General features: G+C 45.1%; 1 protein-coding gene across 1 annotated transcript in view; it reads right to left on the bottom strand.

Moving 5' to 3' along the window:
- Window positions 1–4,338: 4,338 nt before the first annotated feature.
- LOC134991372 (retinol dehydrogenase 7-like) overlaps window positions 4,339–18,874 on the bottom strand; it is a 250,241-nt gene continuing 235,705 nt past the window's right edge. Inside the window, exon 5 of the mRNA XM_063950740.1 lies at window positions 4,339–5,111. Within this exon, the coding sequence (XP_063806810.1) occupies window positions 4,927–5,111 (185 nt within the window). The 3' untranslated portion in view covers window positions 4,339–4,926. The remainder of the gene's footprint in view (window positions 5,112–18,874) is intronic.

The following is an 18,874-nucleotide window of genomic DNA, read 5'->3' as shown; positions in this document are numbered from 1 at the left end:
AAGTCATTGTTTCAGTACCACCTCACCTAGCAAACAAGGGTTATTATTCAAACCTGTTTGTGGTACCGAAACCGGATGGTTCGGTCAGGCCAATATTAAACCTAAGGTCGTTGAATGCTTATTTGCGGGAATTCAAAATCAAGATGGAGTCTCTGAGAGCTGTGATCTCAGGTCTGGAGGAGGGGGAATTTCTAGTATTCCTGGATATCAAGGATGCGTACCTTCACATTCCGATCTGGCCACCTCACCAGGATTATCTAAGATTTGCGCTGCTGGACTGTCACTATCAGTTCCAGGCACTGCTGTTTGGCCTCTCCACGACACCAAGGGTGTTCACCAAGGTCATGGCGGAGATGATGCTACTCCTCCGCAAGCAGGGTGTGAACATAATTCCTTATCTGGACGATCTGCTGATAAAAGTGTCTTCCAGGGAGAAGCTGTTGCAGAGCATTGCTCTCTCAACTCAACTACTCCAGGATCATGGATGGATCCTGAATCTTCCAAAGTCACATCTGGAGCCGACAAGGAGACTGTCCTTCCTGGGGATGATCCTCGACACGGAAGTACAAAGGGTGCTTCTGCCGGAGGAGAAAGCGTTGGTGATACAAACAATGGTCCGTGATGCCCTGAAGCCAGCCCGGGTATCGGTTCATCAGTGCATTCACCTTTTGGGGAAGATGGTTGCCTCCTACGAGGCTCTACAGCAGGGGTGTCAAAGACAAGGCCCGTGGGCCAAATCCGGCCCGCCAGACCTCGTCTGATGGCCCGCGGTGCCGCCGCCATGAAACCCCCTTCTCCCGAGTGCCCAGCTCGGGGGGGGCGGGGTTTCGCGGAATGACGCGATTGCGTCGTGACGTCACGGCGCAAACGCGTCATTCAACGAAACCCCGTCGGAGGAGGGAGAAGGGAGCCGCGCAGACGAGGAGGGAGAGGCGGCTGAAGAGCGGCGAGAACCGCTTCAAATGTAAGTCAGCCCCTCTCCCTTCCTCTCTTTCTCTCTCTCTCCCTCCTTCCACCACCTGCCACAATGTGTAAAATGGGGACCTGTACCTGCCGCTATGTGTAAAATGGGGACCTGTACCTGCCGCTATGTGTAAAATGGGGACCTGTGCCTGCCACAATGTGTAAAATGGGGACCTGTGCCTGCCACAATGTGTAAAATGGGGACCTGTGCCTGCCACAATGTGTAAAATGGGGACCTGTACCTGCCGCTATGTGTAAAATGGGGACCTGTGCCTGCCGCAATGTGTAAAATGGGGACCTGTGCCTGCCGCAATGTGTAAAATGGGGACCTGTGCCTGCCACAATGTGTAAAATGGGGACCTGTGCCTGCCACAATGTGTAAAATGGGGACCTGTACCTGCCGCTATGTGTAAAATGGGGACCTGTGCCTGCCACAATGTGTAAAATGGGGACCTGTGCCTGCCACAATGTGTAAAATGGGGACCTGTACCTGCCGCTATGTGTAAAATGGGGACCTGTGCCTGCCACAATGTGTAAAATGGGGACCTGTGCCTGCCACAATGTGTAAAATGGGGACCTGTACCTGCCGCTATGTGTAAAATGGGGACCTGTGCCTGCCACAATGTGTAAAATGGGGACCTGTGCCTGCCACAATGTGTAAAATGGGGACCTGTACCTGCCGCTATGTGTAAAATGGGGACCTGTGCCTGCCGCAATGTGTAAAATGGGGACCTGTGCCTGCCGCAATGTGTAAAATGGGGACCTGTGCACTATAAAAGGGGGCACATGGCTGGGCACTATAAAAGGGGGCACATGGCTGGGCACTTTAAAAGGGGGCAGATGGCTGGGCACATATAAGGCAGGTGGAGCGGTAAATTTTGGATAGACCTACAGATACAACCGGCCCTTTGATGGGGACCAAACTGCTGATGCGGCCCCCGATGAATTTGAGTTTGACACCCCTGCTCTACAGTATAGAAGCTTTCATGCACAGTCCTTCCAACTGGATCTCCTGGACAAATGGTCAGGAACTCATCTTCACATGCACCAGAGGATTCGTCTGTCACCGAAAGCCAGAATCTCGCTCCTCTGGTGGCTGCAAACCTCTTACCTCCTAGAGGGCCGCAGGTTCGGGATTCAGAATTGGATCCTCCTAACCATGGATGCAAGTCTCAGGGGTTGGGGAGCAGTCACCCAAGTGGAAAACTTCCAAGGAAGGTGGTCAAGTCCATCCTTCCAATAAACATTCTGGAACTAAGGGCCATGTACAACGGTCTTCTACAAGCAGCACATCTTCTGATAGATCAGGCCATTCAAGTTCAATCAGAAAATGTAACGACTGTGGCCTACATAAACCAACAAGGCGGAACGAAGAGCAGAGCTGCAATGTCAGAGGTAACAAGAATCATCCTCTGGGTGGAAAAGCCTGTGGCTGCGCTGTCAGCAATCTTCAGTCCGGGAGTAGACTACTGGGAAGCGGACTTCCTCAGCAGACACCATCTCCATCCAGGAGAGTGGGGCCTCCACCCATAGGTGTTCGCAAAGGTGACAAGTCTTTGGGGTGTATCTCAAATAGACATGATGGCCTCCCGCCTCAACAAGAAGCTTCGGATGTACTGTTCCAGGTCAAGAGACCCACAAACAGTGGCGGTGGATGCCCTGGTAACTCCGTGGGTGCCAGTCAGTGTATATGTTCCCTCCACTTCCACTCATCCCAAGGATTCTCAAACTAATCAAAAGAACAAGAGTTCAGGCGATCCTCATTGCTCCGGACTGGCCAAGAAGGGCTTGGTATGTGGATCTTCTGGAGTTACTGTTGGAAGATCCTAGGCCTCTTCCTCTTCGAGAGGACCTTCGGCAATAGGGGCCGTTCGCTTATCAAGACTTACCATGGCTACATTTGACGGCATGGATGTTGAACGCCAGATCTTAGCTCAGAAAGGCATTCCGAACAAAGTTATTCCTACCCTGATACAGGCAAGGAAAGGAGTAACGTCTAAACACTACCATCGAATTTGGAAAAAGTACGTGTCTTGGTGTGAATCCAATAAGTTTCCTATGGTGGAGTATCAACTAGGGTGGTTTCTCCTCTTTCTGCAAGCAGGTGTGGATGTGGGCCTGCGTTTGGGCTCCATAAAAGTCCAGATTATGGCCTTGTCCATTTTCTTCCAGAAACAATTGGCGGTACTCCCTGAGGTTCAGACTTTCAAGGAAGGGGTTCTGCACATCCAGCCTCCCTTTGTGCCTCCTACGGCACCTTGGGATCTTAACGTGGTGCTGCAGTTCCTGCAGTCAGATTGGTTTGAACCTTTACTGGAGGTTGATGTCAAGTTTCTTACTTACACACTATTGGCATTGGCATCTGCTAGATGCGTGTGGGTGTTGGGGGCATTGTCCTGCAAGAGCCCCTACTTGATTTTCCATGAAGATAGAGCTGAGCTCAGGATGCGTCAGCAATTTCTTCCAAAGGTTGTGTCGGCTTTTCATATGAACCAACCTATTGTGGTGCCAGTGGCTACTGACTCCTCAATTACTTAAAATTCCTTGGATGTTGTAAGGGCTTTGAAGATTTATGTGAAGAGAACTTCTCGTCACAGAAAGTCGGACGCTCTGTTTGTTCTTTATGATCCCAACAAGGTTGGGTGTCCTGCTTCTAAGCAGACGATTTCTCGCTGGATCAGGTTTACTATCCAGCATGCTTATTCTACGGCAGGCTTGCCGTGTCCAAAATCTGTTAAGGCCCACTCTACTCGTAAAGTGGGTTCTTCCTGGGCAGCTGCCCGGGGTGTCTCAGCTTTACAACTTTGCAGAGCGGCTACTTGGTCTGGGTCGAACATGTTTGCTAAGTTCTACAAGTTCGATACTTTGACCTCTGAGGACCTAAAGTTTGGTCATTCGGTTCTGCAGGAGCCTCCGCGCTCTCTCTCTTATACTGCTTTGGTTTATCCCCATGGTACTAATGTGGACCCCAGCATCCTCTAGGACGTAAGAGAAAATAGGATTTTAATTACCTACCGGTAAATCCTTTTCTCGTAGTCCGTAGAGGATCCTGGGCGCCCGCCCAGTGCTTCGTTTTCCTGCATTTGTTACTTGGTTAGGTACTGCATTGTTACTTGGTTAAGTACTGTTGTTCAGCCGTTGCTGAATTGTTTCAAGCTAGTTAGCTTGTTTTTCTGTTCTGTGTGAGCTGGTCTGAATCTCACCACTATCTGTGTATTTCCTTCGCTCAAAGTATGTCCGTCTCCGCAGGCACAGTTTCTAGACTGAGTCTAGTAGGAGGGGCATTGAGGGAGGAGCCAGCCCACACTTTTAAACTCTTAAAGTGCCCATGGCTCCCAAGGGGCCCGTCTATACCCCATGGTACTAATGTGGACCCCAGCATCCTCTACGGACTACGAGAAAAGGATTTACTGGTAGGTAATTAAAATCCTATTTTTAGACAAGACTTTTCACATATTTCATGTATATTATTCAACTCAGTAACACTCAGACATTGATATACTCAACATTAAGGTAAATGGTTGGCTTGCTTTTTAACACAGCTGTTGAGATATTTCATATAGGTGACAAACTCTTAATAACATAGATACAGTATGCTGCTCTTGACATCAGTTATTTGACAAAAGTGGTCTGCACAAGTGAACAGAACTGGGTGAGCACTATGGGCACAAATTGATTTTCACCAAACACAACTAAAAGTGAATTCTGAAAATATTTTTTTTAAATCTTGGTAATTGCAGTATTGCTGTGATCCTAATTAAAAGTTCCTCACCCCTCCAACTAGTCATGGTAAACATACTCTGGGAAGTTAATTTTGTTGACTTGGTCAGTAATTGTTACCAATCTTTTCATGTACTTAAACCCAAACAGCATGACTTGTTTTGTGACTATTAAAAAAGATTTGAGAATCTGTTCTGTATCCTTCTGACTCATTGGTTACATTAAGGTATATTTGGAAAAGTATTAAAGCATGTAATCTGCCACACAAGTGGGAAGATACGATAGAGGCATGTAGAAAAATTTGGCATATGGGCCAGCAGAATATCGTGTCCATGGGTGGACTGCAGTAAGGGCATGCTCCATGCAGTCTGTGACAGTTGTGAGTTTGCCGCTGCTCCGGGAACAAATCACGTCGATGAATTTGCAATCTGTGCAGAGAAAATACATTGGTTACATTATTATTATTATTATTATTTATTAACAGTTATTTATATAGCGCACACATATTCCGCAGTGCTTTACAGATAATATTTGGCCATTTACATCAGTCCCAGCCCCAGTGGAGCTTACAATATATTCCCTACCACATATACACATACACACATTCACTCTAGGGTTAATTTTGTTGGGAGCCAATTAACCTATCGGATAAGGTTGTAATTTTACTCCAATATTAAATTAAATGAGTGGCATGTCAGTGATATATTTAAAGAGGATAGTATCGGGACCCCGATGCCTGTGAGGCAAGTATTCTAACCCTCCTTTTCTATCCCTCTAACCCTCCCCCCGACCCTAACTGCGACAACCCAACCACCCCCGCAGCCTAACCATCCCCACAGCCTTAACCTTACCCTCCCTCCCTCCCCTCCCCCCACGGCCTGACCCTAACCTTCACCAATGGTGCCTAACCCCAAGCCTCCCTTCCCGCAGCTTAAACTCCCCCGCGCAGAGCTGGATTAAGGCTTTGGGGGGCCAGGGCACGCAAGGCTAGGGGGCTCTCATTCAGATGTGGACGGAGTAGCTGTCGCTGATGCTTACATAGAAGCAGCGGTAATAGCACTAATATGGTAATGCAGCAATAGGCGTCATGCCTCCTGCTGCATTACTGATCTGAACTGTGTCCACGGATGTAGTATTGGATCTTACCCAGAACCATCGGCTGGCTGCGTGACCCATGAGGTTGCGCAAGTCAGCCGCCACAATACCTACCAAGAGGCCAGGAAAACTCACACATGCACAGGGAGCATGGACACATGTCACACAAAAATGTAACTTCACGCTGGGGGCATGCACATAATTTCCCCAGCTGGTGTGCTGCTCCCAGCATTACACACAGAGCAGGTGGGCAGAGCCGTCTTAACAGCAGTGTAGGCCCCTGGGCACAGCAATGCACTGGGGCCCCTACCCACCCATCAGCGGTAGGGGTGCTATCAGCTGCAGCTTTGATGTCCCGCAGGGGGTAGGGGGTTCTATCTTTCGTTCAGCATGTAGGACCTGGAGAAATAATTTCTGTTAATTACGCCTTCACTGCACAAATGGGACGGGAAGGAGAACACTAAACTGTAGAAAGGGACATTGTGCTGAATGAAGGGGCCCTGGTACATGACTTCCAGGGTGGTAGGGGGTGTTTAATACACAGGGAAGGGGTGGATAGTGGAGTGGGCTTAGTATTCATAATTTTCCGGGGGTCAGGGCAGAGTGCTTTACTACAGATATCTCCAGTTCCTGGAAATAGATTTCTTAGCTTTAATGGGACAAAAAAAAACACAAAAAAAACTAGAGAATCCCACCTTTCAGGAGGTACTGGGGACTTGGGGATCAGACTTCAGGTGCCAGTGCAATCCACTAACAAGAATATAAAACTGCATATTAAGAGTGTGGAGCTGGAGCAGGGACCAGCTGCTTGAAGGCTGATATATCTGGTTCTGGGCATAGTACATACAAGCTACCAGTGTCCACTGAAAGGGGAGAGTTCCAGCTTTTGGAATATACCCTCAGAAAAACTGTAAGTCAGACAGAACCTGAGATATCTGGCTGGGAAGAACAATTAACAGACTTAACAGGCTTGGATGGGGACCACTGCTTTGAAGTCAGATATTTCCGGTTCTCCAAGGCCGATTTTCAAAAATCTGGTACCCCTGGAAAGAGGGGACTCTCAGCTATCAGCCTAGGGTCCTTTTACTCCTGGGGCCCTTGGGCAAGAGCCCATACGAAAAGACGGCCCTGCAGGTGGGAGCGTTCCCTTTCTACCTTTTCTCCAGCCCACAGGTTGGACAGTACCCAAAAAACAGGACTGTTCCGCCAAAACGTGATGGTTGGCAGGGAATGCATTCATTCATACTCATACATTCATACTCATACACACACACACACACACACACACACACACACACACACATATATATATATATATATATATATATATATAGCGCAAACGTGGAGACTGCGGCACTCAAATTTAAATAGAAGTTTTTACTGAAGCATATTAAAGAATTACAGAATGCCTTAACAAGGCCGACGTTTCGGTGCTGCAAGCACCGTTGTCAAGGCAGGCATGAAATGCTGAATGAAAGTAGCTAACAAGACAAACAAACATAGATCTCTTACCTAAATAGGGGAACAGCCATCACGCCGCTGGAGAGCCGGGACCGGCGTCCGCTTCCGCCCGCCGCAGCTGCGTCACTTCCGATTACATCAGACGGCATCCGCTCTGGTTACCATGGCGACGCGCCCCGTAGTCGTGGCAACGCGTCTGAATGCCTGGCCGCCTGTGTGGAGCCGCTGACTGATCTCCCCGGTCCTCCATGCAGCGCTCTGCCAAAGAACACATGGGAACAGGTCACAGTGTGTAAAATACAAATATGAACAATAGGCAATGGGCATATACAAACAGTAGACGTGGACTGTCACTTAATGCGCCAGTCATGTATGTAACCTGAACAATTTTAAATAAATGCCACACCTAGCAAAATAAGAGAGATAAAGAAAGAAAAGAAGAAGAGAGAGAGAGGAAGGAAACACACAATGTGGCTGCCTAGGTGTCATCCTTGATTCTGAACTGTCCTTTGTTCCACACATTTAATCCGTCTCTAAATCATGTTACATGCACCTAAAAAATATATCCAAAATACGTCCTTATCTTACACAAGACATTGAAAAACTCTAATCCATGCACTCATCATCTCCCGCATTGATTATTGTAATAGTCTCCTTATTGGTCTTCCCAAACATAGGCTCTCACCACTACAATCCATTTTAAATGCAGCTGCGAGGCTAATCTTCCACTCTAGATGTTCTTCTTCTGCTGATCCGCTCTGTCAGTCCCTCCATTGGTTACCGATATTCTACCGTGTTAAATATAAAATACTTTTACTTACATACAAGGCTATTAACCAAACTGCACCATCATACATCTCTTCACTCATCTCAAAATATCTCCCTACCAGACCTCTCTGCTCTGGACAAGATCTGCGACTGTCATCCACATGTATTACTTGTTCCCACTCAGAATTACAGTACTTTAACTGGGCTTCACCCATTCTGTGGAATGCCCTCCCACGCACAATAGGACTCACCTCTAGTCTCCAAACCATTAAACCAGGCTTGTCCAACCTGCAGACCTCCAGCTGTTGTGAAACTACAATTCCCAGCATGCCCTGCCACAGTTTTGCTGTCAGGAAATGCTAAAACTGTGGCAGGGCATGCTGGGACGTGTAGTTTCACAACAGCTGTAGGGCCGCAGGTTGGACAGGCCTGCTTTAACCGTTCCCTGAAAACTCACCTCTTCAGACAAGCCTATCAAATTCCAGACCCACCCACATAACTTTCAATGCTTCCCTATCCAATTACATCATCTCTGTACAGTCCACATAACCTCACATATTTTGTCTTCCAACATTGCTCGGTGATCATATCATACAACCCATTAAGAACCTAGCAATCTGGTGGACCATTATGCAATAAGTATCATCTATCCTTGTGTATCAATGCCTACTTACCTATAGATTGTAAGCTTGCGAGCAGGGCCTTCCTACCTCTATATTGTCTGTTTTATGCCCAGTTTTGGTCTGTAACTGTTGTTATTGTTAAGCGCACCGGAATATGCTGCGCTATATAAGAAACTGTTAATAAATAATAAATAAATATAGAAAAAGACAGTTTAATATGGAGAACATGGAACAATGTCCATCATAGTGGTGAGTCTGACTTCAATCAGTGGTCCCACAGAGGAAGGTCTGATTCCCAATATGATAGGACCAATTCTTTTAACCAACATTTGCCTGATAGAAACCAGAACTATGGACAAAATAATATGCAATCATTTCCCACTCCAGATGGAGGCGTGATACGATCCAGAAATGTTGGTGAGGGGAACCAAGATTTTTTAGGGAGAACCCAATTACGGAGGAGGTACCATTAACCATTTGCCTGGCATGGTCGCATCAGATGCGACCATGCCTGCAAGTGCTTTATCTGATCTGGTTGCACAGGATGCGAGCAGTCAGATAAACAGTGCTAGCAGCAGCAGAGAAGGGAAACTTCCCTCCGCTGCTGCTGTCAGAGGGACTGGAAGGTCCCTCTGCCTCTCCGCACTTTCCCCCAGTGTTTGCCGTGATGCCGATCACTGCTGATAGGTCTGCACGGCAGGATCCCCCACCCAGCGGCTGCAGACAATGGGGATATTATTTTTTTTTTTCTAAACTAAAATCATATTGGATAAGGTTAAATTCTTGTTCTTCACCTAATTCACTGATAGAAAAAAAATGACAATTTCGGAGCGTTTTTTTGAGGAAAAAATCGTCAGTTAAGTGGTTAATGTCCGTTCACGTAAGGACAAAGAACAATACAAAAGAACGAAAAAGATATAGGAAAAGAGGAAACGTAGTAGGCAATAAAAATAAAAGGAAAATAAATAGGAACGAAAATTCCTCTAATTTCAATCAGGAGCCCTCCACTGACCCCTCTCCCAACATCCTAGTGCGTGGTAAAAGTGAGGATGGTGAAATTAAAATATTTAATCTCAGTCAATATGTACTTAATGAGATAAAAAATTGTGTTTTTAAAAAGGGACTTACATTTTGTCCAACCAATGATGTGAATCACTTCAATTTATACATTGATTTACAAAAGTTTATTAGAAGGCTCTCACTGAAGAGGTTCTTTAATGATTCATCAAAATCAGATACTGTACCCAGTGTTTCATCTTTTGCCACTCAGTAGGGGCTGTTTTGTGGAAACTTTTCAAAAAAGTGTGTTGGAGAAATTCAACCAAATGAGAGAATTAGCACCAAATAAGGTTAATAACCTAAGCATAAAAGAACGAGAGGCACTTAGAGGTCTCCAAGACAATCAAACAATTATCATTAAACAGGCAGACAAGGGGGGGAGGGGGGTATTGTAATTTTAGACAATGAGGCCTATATTAAAGAGGGCCTATGCCAACTTAATGATGGCGTAACATATATAAAACTTAAGGGTGATCCATCCACTAACATATTTAAGGCATATGAAAATCTTATTACCCAGTATGCAACTTTGTGGGCTATAGATATAGATACCTCTCAATATTGAATTAATGTACATTTTTCCATGCTAGTGCTTTATCTCCTGCCGAAGATACATAAATGCATTGTTGACCCCCCCCCAGGCAGGCCTATTGTGGCAGGGACAAATTCCATTACTTCTAATTTGTCTGCCTTTATTGATTTCAGTTACAACCATTTGTTATTGAGGAAAGGTCCCATCTAAAGGATACTAGGGACAAATCACCTTTCAGAATTGCAGTGGGAGGATGACTTTTTCCTTGCCACTGCAGACGTTTCATCCCTATATACCATCATCTCCCACGAAGATGGTATTAAGGCCATTAAAACAACCCTAGAATGGAAAGAAATGGATGTATCATTTACCAATTTCATTTTAAATGGGATTTCTTTTATTCTTAAGAATAATTATTTTAATTTTGATGGTTCTTTCTACAAACAACTCATCGGTACCACCATGGGCAGCAGGTTTGCACCCAGCTATGCATTTTTTTTCATGTTCAGATGGGAGGAGTCATATGTATGGACAGGACATAGTTGGGGTGCAAACCTGGTACAATGGTGGTGGTACATCAATGATATTAGTTTTGTTTGGAAAGGGGATGAATCCAAACTTAATGATTTCTGCCATCCACTTCCTAGATCTTAACATAGAGGTTGTTGATTGTAAAGTTGTAACCAGTAATTTTGTGAAACCAACAGATTGTAACACTTATATTGATGCAAATAGCAACTACCTTCCCATATTGTTAAATAACGTGCCCAAGGGGCAGTTATTAAGACTATGGAGAAACTGTTCTAGCAACAAAAAATATGGTGAACAGGCAAAAAAGATGGTTGACCATTTTGCTAAGAAGGGTTATGATATGATTAGACGCCATAAAACTGTTGAAGAAGTAGAAGCGGTTGATAGGAGCACATTATTAAAAAGGAACAATAAAAGGAGTAACATCAAAAAAGTTCAAAATAACAACTTTCAAGTTTCCTTTCATACCCAGTTTAATAAACAGTACAAAAGGATAGAGAGCATTATAAAGAAAAATTGGAATATTTTGCTTAAAGATGAGATCCTGGGAAAAATATTACTCCAAAGACCAAAACTTACATATAGGAGAGTGCCCAATATTAAAAGTAACATAGTGTCGCGTGCCCTTCCTATGGATGGGAAACTATTCCTTCCAAGCAATAAAGGATTTTATCGTTATGGCAAATGTAAAATGTGCAAATCTTGTCCCAATACGGAATCTAAAAATCACAGAATTTGTCTTCCAAGACAAAAAATGAAAATCAATGACTTTATTACATGTCATACTGATTATGTTGTTTATGGCATCGTATATACATGTAATTTATTATACATACTGTAGGTAAAACCAAGAGGCAAGTAAAAATTAGATGGGCAGAGCATGTTAGAAATGAGAATCATCCTATCTCTCATCATTTTAAAGAGAAACATGGCATGTCCATCAAGGGGTTAAAAAGTTTCTGTGGAATTTCATGGGTGGAAAAATAACTGGAGAACAAGGGACCGTGATATTAGATTGGCCAAAACAGAAATGAGACATATATATGAATTCAATAGCCTCAAACCGCATGGTCTTATCCATGACTTTGAAATCAGATGGTTTTTATGATATGTATGTTTATATGTTTTTATATTGTTGTATTTTTGTAAAAGATATCACTTGTGGTATTACATAAGGGTAAGGGCATCATATCCCCCCAATTTAATATCATTATGTAGTCCATATAATATACTTGTTTTTATTCATATTTTACCCTACAGCTGGTTGTTTCCATGGCAACTATCATACTAGTGGACCATTTCCATGGTGACCGTTGCTGTGGAGCACTTCCGCTGTCTGGACAGCCTCATTAAGGGAGACGTTCACAACATTGCGTGATATCATTGTGCTGGTAGTCCCGCGACTGTAACGCGGCCCATCCATAGCAGGCCATCTCCATGGCAACGATTATGAGAAAGGATTAAGGCTCCACCATGATGTCGGAGGTCATGTGATGTCATTATGTTTGATGTCACATGACCGTGACTCATTCTATATGACTTTCACATCATCTGATCATTTGTTCACAACATTGAGTGATTACATCACGCTGACAGTATCGCGACTGCAATATGGCCCATGTACAGCGGGCTGTCTCCATGGTAACCATTACATAAACGGATTAGGCCGCCTAACTGGATCTTGCTCTGTTTCCCTACAGCCAGTGCCTTTCCCCTTATCTTCACTGGTCCCCACAGTCAAACCAATGCGTTTCGACACTTTGCACAGGTCTTTTTCAAGGTTCCAAAGTGCAGCGTTAATAATGGAGGTGCGCCCCCACAGAAGTTTGCAATATGGTCAAGCAGATGGTGGTTGCTTTTTGTGGCTAAGACCACTCATGCAGCAGAGCACCGTCACTTGGGGCTGGTACGCCAACTAATGCCTGCTGCAAGTGCTGGAAGTCATTTCCAGACCCCATCCAAGAACTTGCGCTCATGGTGCCCTTCTTTATGGTGACAATGCATTAGCCAATAAGTTCAGAAAAAGTGGTAGATTTTCTGGTCCATGAACGCATCCAGGAGCTTGGTAATCCACCATACAGTCCAGACCTTGCCCTTGTGAATTCTTCATGTTCTCACAAATGAAGCACAAGAAACTTCAGTGGAGACCTTCATCCAGCATGTAGAAGACATACCTGCTTTGGACTGGTCCATCTGCTTCAGCAAGTGGTTTGAGGGCATGCAACTCTGCATAGACTCCTCTGAGAATACTTTGAAAAAATGCAATGTTCGCTTTGTAAATATAATACTTTTAGTGCATCTAGAAACTTATTGCATGCCCCCTCATGCAAAGTGCTCCCTTGTTTGAAAGAGGAATTCTTGAAATGATCAGCAAGTATAACTTAACCGGGGCTCCTTCATTTCAATGAGGTGACATTCCCATTCCAAACAAAGGTTAGCCCAAATTTTTATTAGCTAGACATAGGGAGCACTGACAATTTGAAAGCTTCTCCCCATCTCAGATATTGTTAGCACTAATTTCTTATGATGCACATGTGCACAACATGGTGCTCTAAGGAGCAATCTGGCTGCAGTAGTACAAGAAAACTGATCGCATAGGCAGTTTTTGGTGGGTTTTACTATAACTTTATAACTCTTTAACTGCAGTTACTGTAGGACACCAACCATGGGTGACCAGGTGAGTGTGCTCTCTAGTGATGCCACTGGCATGAATTACAGTTTTTGTAGTGTCTTGTGTAAGATATGGGCATATTCTGGATATGTTTTATCTATATGTATTGATGATTAGCCAGTTGTGTACACATGGGCCCTCATTCCGAGTTGTTCGCTCGCTAGCTACTTTTAGCAGCATTGCACATGCTAGGCCGCCGCCCTCTGGGAGTGTATCTTAGCTTAGCAGAATAGCGAACGAAAGAGTAGCAGAATTGCGATTGAATAATTCTTAGCAGTTTCTGAGTAGGTTGAGACTTACTCCTACACTGCGATCAGCCCAGCCTGTTTCGTTCCTGGTTTGACGTCACAAACACGCCCTGCGTTCGGCCAGCCACTCCCCTGTTTCTCCAGACACTAGTGCGTTTTATCCTGGCACGCCTGCGTTTTTCCTCACACTCCCAGAAAACGGTCAGTTTCCACCCAGAAACACCCACTTCCTGTCAATCACACTCCGATCACTTCAACGATGAAAATTCTTTGGTTGGACGTGAGTAAATCTACTAAGTTTTGTGCTAAAAAACTTAGCACATGCGCACTGCGTACCATGTGCATGCGCATTTTTGCCTTAATCGCTCCGTTGCGAAAATCGTCAACGAGCGAACAACTCGGAATGACCCCCATGGTGAGATAAATCTGTAAGATTTTGACTATATAGTCAAAATCTTAAGGAAAGTTAGTGCAGAACTCAAGGTGTTAGACAGCTTGCGTTACCGATTTGATACCGATGCACACTCCCGTGGGTTCGGTATCTTAAGGCTAGATAGACTGTGCAGGCAAGTCAATCTTGACTATCTAGTGTATTTTCTAGTACAAAGTATAGTCAAAATTGGCACTTAGTCAAAATTGTACATAGACAAATCTCAAGCACAGATAGTCAAAATCTGTGCTATCTGGGCCCTGGGGGAGTTCAAGGGAAATCGAATAGTCAAAATCGGGCATAGCAAGGATCTCACTGTCCTTGGAGAGATACCAAAGGGAACACATTAATGGCTGTCAGTGAGGAGAACATCAGCAAGGCAAGTATAACCAGTCTGTGTTTACTGCTCAAACTTACGTTGGTCATATGGGAGTGTGGCAATTTCAGTTTAATGCCAAAAAATGCTAAATCATGCACTTGGGTCTCAAAAATCCAGTGGCTAAATATAGTATTAACGGCACTATACTGGAAACTACTGAGGAGGAAAGGGAACTAGGAGTCACTATTTCAGGTGACTTAAAGGTAGGTAAGCAATGTAACAAAGCAATGAGGAAGGCAAGTCAGATGCTTAGCTGCATTGGGAGAGGAACCAGCAGCAGAAAGAAAGAAGTAATAATGCCACTGTATCGGTCATTGGTACAGCCTAATCTAGAATACTGTGTTCAATTCTGGAGGCCATATCTTCAAAAGGATATTAATACATTAGAGACTGTACAAAGAAGGGCAACTAAGTAAAATGGTGCATGGCCTACATCACAAAACATACCCAGAAAGACTAAGAAATCTCAATATGTATAGTTTGGAGCAGAGGAGGGAAAGGGGGGACATGATAAAACCTTTGATATATTTGAAAGTTTCTAACAAACTCCAGGAGGGAAACATTCTCCAAATGAAAAGAAGCAATAGGACACGAGGACATGCACTGAGACTGGAGAGGGGGAGGTTCAGGGGAAATTTGAGGAAAAATTACTTCACAGAAAGGGTAGTGGACAAGTGGAATAGCCTCCCATCGGAGGTGGTAGAGGCTAAGACAGTAAAGCAATTTAAACATGCATGGGATAGACATAAGGATATCCTTACAATGAAATAAGGATCAAATAAGGTTTGAGATAAAAATATGGTAAAAGAAAAAAAAGGGGCAGACTACATGGGCCAAGTGGTTCTTATCTGCTGTCAAATTCTGTGTTTATATGAGATGACTGTTTACGGTTTTTAAATTTGTGCTGCTTTGCATACCGATAACATGTGGTATATTAGTATGTTTGTTGCCACAAAAAAGGAGTAACTGTTTTTCTCTAACGTCCTAGTGGATGCTGGGGACTCCGTAAGGACCATGGGGAATAGCGGGCTCCGCAGGAGACTGGGCACTCTAAAGAAAGATTTAGTACTATCTGGTGTGCACTGGCTCCTCCCTCTATGCCCCTCCTCCAGACCTTAGTTAGAATCTGTGCCCGGCCAGAGCTGGGTGCTCCTAGTGGGCTCTCCTGAGCTTGCTAGAAAAGAAAGTATTTTGTTAGGTTTTTTTTTTCAGAGAGCTTCTGCTGGCAACAGACTCTCTGCTACGAGGGACTGAGGGGAGAAAAGCAAACCTACTCACGGCAGCTAGGTAGCGCTTCTTAGGCTACTGGACACCATTAGCTCCAGAGGGATCGAACACAGGTACCTAACCTTGATCGTCCGTTCCCGGAGCCGCGCCGCCGTCCCCCTCGCAGAGCCAGAAGAACAGAAGCAGCAGAAGCATGAAGACATCGAAATCGGCGGCTGAAGACTCCTGTCTTCACTTAAGGTAGCACACAGCACTGCAGCTGTGTGCCATTGCTCCCACAGCACACCGCACACTCCGGTCACTGTAGGGTGCAGGGCGCAGGGGGGGGCGCCCTGGGCAGCAATTAAGATACCTTTTGGCAAAATTATACATATATACAGTCAGGCACTGTATATATGTACGAGCCCCCGCCATTATTTTTACACAGAAACGGGACAGAAGCCCGCCGCTGAGGGGGCGGGGCCTTCTTCCTCAGCACTCACCAGCGCCATTTTCTCTCCACAGATCCGCTGAGAGAAGCTTCCCAGGCTCTCCCCTGCAATAGAAGAGGGTAAAAAGAGAGGGGGGGCATATAAATTTGGTGCAAAAACAATATATACAGCAGCTACTGGGTTAACACTAAGTTACTGTGTGATTCCTGGGTCATATAGCGCTGGGGTGTGTGCTGGCATACTCTCTCTCTGTCTCTCCAAAGGGCCTTGTGGGGGAACTGTCTTCAAATAGAGCATCCCCTGTGTGTGTGGTGTGTCGGTACGTGTGTGTCGACATGTCTGAGGTAAAAGGCTCCCCTAAGGAGGAGATAGGGCAAATATGTGTGTGAGAGGGTGTCTCCGTCGACAACGCCGACACCTGTTTGGATATGTGTAAGTGCTGAGGTGAATTTATTGCACAAAAGATTAAAGAACAGACAGGAAATCTACCCATGTCTGTCCCTATGTCACAGAGACCTTCAGAGTCTCACAATGCTCACTATCCAAAATAATAAACACTGATATCGACACGGAGTTTGGCTCCAGTGTCGACTACGATAATGCAAAGTTACAGCCAAAATGGCTGAAAGGTATTCAATATATGATTATTGTAATAAAAGAGAATTTGCATATCACTAATGACTCATCTGTCCCTGACACAAGGGTACACATGTTTAAGGGGAAGAAAGCTGAGGTAAATTTCCCTCCTCTCATGAAGAAAAAGAGCGGGAATCTCCAGACAAGAAGCTGCAGCTTCCCACAAAGAATTCTCAGGGAGTATCCTTTCTCTACTAGGGCCAGGATACGATGGGAATCTTCCCCTAGGGTGGACAAAGCTTTGTCAAGTTTACCCAAAAGGTAGCGCTGACTTAACAGCTATCCTCAGGGATCCTGCAGATAGCATGCAGTAAAAGTACTTTGAAGTCCACTTACACACATTCTGGTACACTACTCAGACCGGTGATTGTGTCGGCATGGGTTTATAGCGCGTAGCAGCGTGGACAGATACCTTATCAGCGGAGATTGAAACCCTAGATAAGGATACCATGTTATTGACCCTAGTATATGTATATATATATATATATATATATATATACATATATATATAAAAGATGCTGTCATATATATATATATATATATATATATATAAAACATGCCCAAAGAGACATTAGTCTACTGGGTTCTAGAGTCAACGCTATGTCGATTTCTGCTAGACGTGTCCTGGGGAACATGCAATGGACAGGTGATGCCGACTAAAAGAGGCATATGGAAGGTTTACCTTACAAGGCTGAGGAATTGTGTGGAGAAGGGCTCTCGGACCTGGTCTCCACAGCTATAGCTGGTAATTCTGATCTTTTGCCTTATATTCCCTCACAGCCTAAGAAATCACGACATTATCAAATGCAGTCCTTTCGGTCAGAGAATAACAAGAAAGTACGAGGAGCGTCCTTTCTTACTAGAGGTAAGGGCCCAGGAACAGAAGTCCTCCCCGGCCTCTACTACATCCACCGCATGACGCTGGAGCTCTGCTAAGGGAGTCCGCCCCAGTGGGAGCACGTCTTCGACTCTTCAGCCACATCTGAGTTCACTCACAGGTGGATCCCGGGGCAATAAAAATTGTTTCTCAGGGTTACAAGCTGGAATTCGAAAGGTGCCTCCTCGCCGGTTTTTCCTTATCGGACCTACCGCCTTCTCCCCCAGAAAGGGAGATAATATTAAATACAATTCACACATTGTATCTCCAACAGGTGGTGCTCAAGATTCCCCTCCTGCAACAAGGAAGGCGATATGACTCAACCTTGGCTGTAGTCCCGAAACCGTACGGTTCGGTCAGACCTATTTTAAAATTAAAATCTCTGAACCTATACGGGAAAAGGTTCAAATTTAAAGTGGAATCGCCCAGAGCGATCATCGCCAGCCTGGAAGGGGGGGATTTGATGGTGTATCTAGACATAAAGGCTGCATACCTTCATGTTCCCATTTATCCACCCCATCAGGCGTACCTGACAATTGTGGTACAGGATTGTCATTACCAATTTCAGGGTAATTGGCGGAAATAATGGTGCTCCTACGCAAGCAAGGAGTCACAGTTATCCCATACTTGGACGATCTCCTAATAAGGGCGAGATCAAAAGAGCAGTTGTTCAACAGCGTGTCACTTTCGCTGAAGGTGTCACAGCAACACGGCTGGATTCTCAATTTCCCGAGGTCACAGTTGGTTCCTATAACTCGTCTGCCCTTCTTGGGTATGATTCTGGATACAGACCAGAAATGGGTTTACCTTCAGATAGAGAAGGCCCAGGAACTCATGACTCTAGTCAGGGACCTATTGAAACCAAGACAGGTGTCAGTGCTTTACTGCACTCGAGTCCTGGGAAAAACATTCCCTTAGGCAGGTTCCATGCGAGGACTTCAAATGGGACCTACTGGACAAGTGGTCCGGGTCACATCTACAGATTCATCAGTTGATCACCCTATCCCCCAGGGCCAGGGTATCTCTCCTGTGGTGGCTGCAGAGTGCTCACCTTCTAGAGGGCCGCAGATTTGGCATTCAGGACTGGATCCTGGGGACCGCGGACGCGAGCCTCCGAGGCTGGGGAGCAGTCACACAGGGAAGAAATTTCCAAGGTCTTTGGTCAAGTCAAGAGACTTGTCTTCACATCAACATATTGGAACTAAGGGCCATATACAACGCCC

Source organism: Pseudophryne corroboree, chromosome 2, assembly GCF_028390025.1.
Source record: "Pseudophryne corroboree isolate aPseCor3 chromosome 2, aPseCor3.hap2, whole genome shotgun sequence".
NCBI lineage: Eukaryota > Metazoa > Chordata > Amphibia > Anura > Myobatrachidae > Pseudophryne > Pseudophryne corroboree.
The sequence above is the reverse complement of the archived record's forward strand: the minus strand, read 5'-3'. Positions and strand labels throughout refer to the sequence as shown.